This window comes from Arachis hypogaea, chromosome 16 (assembly GCF_003086295.3).
Source record: "Arachis hypogaea cultivar Tifrunner chromosome 16, arahy.Tifrunner.gnm2.J5K5, whole genome shotgun sequence".
Lineage (NCBI taxonomy): Eukaryota > Viridiplantae > Streptophyta > Magnoliopsida > Fabales > Fabaceae > Arachis > Arachis hypogaea.
Genome location: NC_092051.1, coordinates 86,389,353 through 86,392,871, shown reverse-complemented (window position 1 = coordinate 86,392,871; position 3,519 = coordinate 86,389,353). Strand labels below are relative to the sequence as shown.

Below are 3,519 nucleotides of genomic sequence, written 5' to 3'. Positions count from 1 at the left end.
CTTCTTTCTGCTGGTGACTTAATGGTTTTCAAATTTTGAGATTATGTATAATGCATTGAGATCATGTTGTGTAGGCTATTTCCCAGTTGTCTTTTATTTTCTCTAATAAAGAAAGTGTTATTGGACACCTTACTTTGTCTTGAAATTGTTTTATCATATGGCATTTGTCATTCTGGTCGAGTTTCTGTTCTCTAGTTGTCTTAAAAGCAATAATTGTGTTAAAATTTTTTGCTTCGTTAGGCCATGTAGAAAGGAAATATATAGAAGTGCCACATGGTGCATCTTGGGTTGAGGGAACCATGAACACGTCAAGTTTTGATACAACGAGAAGATTTTTCGTGGATGCTGTTCAGGTACAACTTGCAGCTCGAAACTGTAAAGATTTGTCTGGACCGTTTCTTTGACATGCTTGCTGTGTCCAGATATGTCCATTGCATAGACCGTTGACATGGAGGAGTGTGATGACTTTTTCTTCCCCTGCTGCCAAAAGCTTCGCCTTCAAGGTTGTAGGTGGTCAAACATTGGAACTAGTCATAGCTCAGTTTTGGTCAAGTGGCATAGGGAGTCAAGAGACTCCAAGTGTGGATCTGAAGGTGATACAATTCATATTTGTATGAAGAATTTATTTTCTGTGTCCAAAGTTTTGGATAAATCTTCCTTTCTCTTCCCATCTTCCCCCTCTCTCTTTTATCTTTCTTCAAATTAAGCTGGATCTCAGTTTTTTGAATTGGCCAAGCCACTAACCCACATTATGTAGGCAAAAGATACAATCTTGCTAATTTTAATAAAATTCTAAGTTATGTTTCATGGTGTAAAAGTCAACCAAGAGGAAATTGTACTTGATGGGAGTGAAGCACCAGTTAGAATTAATGCTGAAGCATTACTGGCATCTAAGAGACTTGCACCTTTAGCAATACTAAACAAGGTTTCCTTGTAAAGTTTGTTTCCTTCTTGTTCTGTACCATTGTGCTTGTGATGTTGGACAGTAAAGAGGTTAACTTTTCTCCTAATTTGTGTTGAACTTACAGATAAGGATCCCTTATAGACCAACAGATGCTAAGATTAGTGCACTTACGACTGATCGTGACAAACTTCCCTCTGGAAAGCAGATACTTGCACTGACACTAACGTGAGTACTCCATTACGTGTTTCATTATATTTGAATGTTTAGATTGTCTTTTCTTATTATTCTGCTACTTTTGCATTTGTCTTTACTTAAGCATGTTTAGGTGTACCAATTAACAAAAGAAAACTAGAAATTTTGTTGATAGTTTAGACTTAGTATTTTGATTGTTTTCTTGTTCAATTGCTTGTGTTTTTGTTCATTTATATATGTTTTGTAGGACTCATGATGACCTTTTTGTGCTTTCCTATTCTCTCTTAAGAGTACTTTTATTTTATCATAACTTTTTAGTAATTTATTATGCTTATAAGATATTTTCGAAATGTAAAGTTTACACAAACTGAGACTAACTTTTTCCTGAAGCACTGAGATATCCTCATATATGAGTTGGTTCTGCAAGTTATATATTACATATAAGTAAAATCAGAATCATCATCACTATATATATGGCCAAAAACACCCAAGGTTTGCATGGTTTTACTACCCTTAGTGATCTAACTTGTTTGAGGGCAGAATCAAGCTGCTGTTCTAAATTCTGAAGCTCTTTTAGACTTAAGCATTGCAGATCTTGTCCCATAAAATTCCTGAAAAAGAAAAATTAAAAAGCATATAATATAGGAACACAAACCCTTGCTTTTACTTAATTATTTTCTTTGATACCTTTGATTTCTCTCTAAGACTTCCACCCTTGCTTTGAGCCTTGCATATTCTAGAGTCCAATTTTCCTGACAGCGTGGATAGATATGAATAATCGTAGCGAATTAATAATAAGTAATTAGATAAAAAAAATTAAACAATTCATTAGAAGAGTTAAATCCAAGCAATATTACTTCAGTTGTATTCATTATTGTCCTATTGTTAGAATCTTTGATAGAAATCAAGGGATTGCTGAGTGAAATTACTTGTGTTTTCTTTGGTGTCTGCATTGTACTGTGCTACATTAAAAAGTGAAGGAGATTAATGCTATTTTAGACCTCAACGTTGCCTCCATTGACCAAAACCTTACGAGTGCACATTTTGGCTTAGTGTTGTTGATTGATTTCACTCTTAATTCATACAAAAAGGAATAAGACTGATTCTGGATTTCTGTATGCTTGTCATTGTTATCAATGGTGTTATTAGTGTTTTAGACTTTGCATACTTTTTGAGGAGAAGCTATAGAAGCAGAGGAGAAGCTTCATGGCGACTTTTTGAGGCTGGTGATCTATTTCTCCTATCTTTTTTCATTTAAATGTACAAGGCTATAATTTGTGCCTACTTATTTTTACTAACAAAAAAAATGCATCCATATTTATGCAGAACCATGTTGAGGGCTACCTTGAAGCTTGAACTATCAGCAAAGACAAAGACCTATTTTTCAACTGCTATTGATTTGTGGGATGCAGATTTTATTAGAAAATACTTATGTATGTAGGATATGTTTTTTTGTAGAGTATTACTAGTAAATTCTAAGTGATATTATGCTTATTTTGATATGGTTATGCTTACTTTAGTGTGAAATGTATGAATTTTTACAATTAACTTCATTCTAGTACTTTTGGATCATTATTATAAATATATTTTGGTTAGAGATAATTTTTATTATTTAAAGAAATTATTTAGTATAATTATGTATTTATTTTTATTTTATAATATTTAACTCATTTAAATAAAAATGCAGAATTATTATACATATAATCATATTATTAATTATTATGTTGTATTAATAATTATTAGAAAATTATATATATATATATATAGAAAAAAAAATGAGACCTAAGGCTACACTTATAAACAGTAGCTATAGTATATATATATAAAAAAAAACGAGGGACCTAAGGCTACACTTATAAAAAGTAGTCATGGTATACAATGTGGCTACGCTTTACAGGTGATGCAGTAGCGTTGAAAAGCGTAGCCTATTCTGGCAAAAATGGAAGCTGAAAAGCGTAGCCTTTGGTCCTGGATAGCATCACTTGAAAAGCGTACCCTATTCCCAAACGTCAAAAGCGTAGCCCTTGGTGCAGAAAAGCGTAGCCTTTGAGAATAGGCAACGGCCGAATAGGAATCACTCCAAAAAGCGTAGCCGTAGCCCAAAAAGCGTAGCCGTAGCCTAAGGCATCATTTTTTTTCACTTTTGGCTACACTTTTCAAGTGTACCTGAATGGGTGTTTTTCTTGTAGTGACATAGAAAACGAAAAACAGAAGAAATAAGAACAAGGAATGAATCCACCTTAGTGATGATGGCGTTTCCTTCTTGAGGAACCAATGATGTCCTTGAGCTCTTCTATGTCTCTTCCTTGTCTTTGTTGCTCCTCCTTCATTGCTTTTAGATCTTCTCTGATTTCATGAAGGATGATGGAGTGCTCTTGATGTTCCACCCTTAGTTGCTTCCAATAATTATGTGGAAGAAAATG

The 3,519-nt window shown here is 33.6% G+C and overlaps 1 protein-coding gene across 2 annotated transcripts; it reads left to right on the top strand.

The window, feature by feature from the left end:
• Window positions 1-777: 777 nt before the first annotated feature.
• Window positions 778-2,548, top strand: LOC112754417 (tripeptidyl-peptidase 2-like). 2 transcript variants are annotated; one of them, XM_025802062.3, is made up of 4 exons: window positions 778-925; window positions 1,029-1,129; window positions 2,246-2,322; window positions 2,423-2,548. In XM_025802062.3, the coding sequence occupies exons 1-4, from the start codon at window positions 800-802 to the stop codon at window positions 2,431-2,433; spliced, it is 315 nt and encodes a 104-aa protein (XP_025657847.3). In that variant the 5' UTR covers window positions 778-799; the 3' UTR covers window positions 2,434-2,548. The 2 variants fall into 2 exon arrangements, with proteins under 2 accessions (XP_025657847.3, XP_029149966.2); XM_029294133.2 differs by having other exon boundaries at window positions 2,246-2,318; window positions 2,423-2,492.
• Window positions 2,549-3,519: the final 971 nt, after the last annotated feature.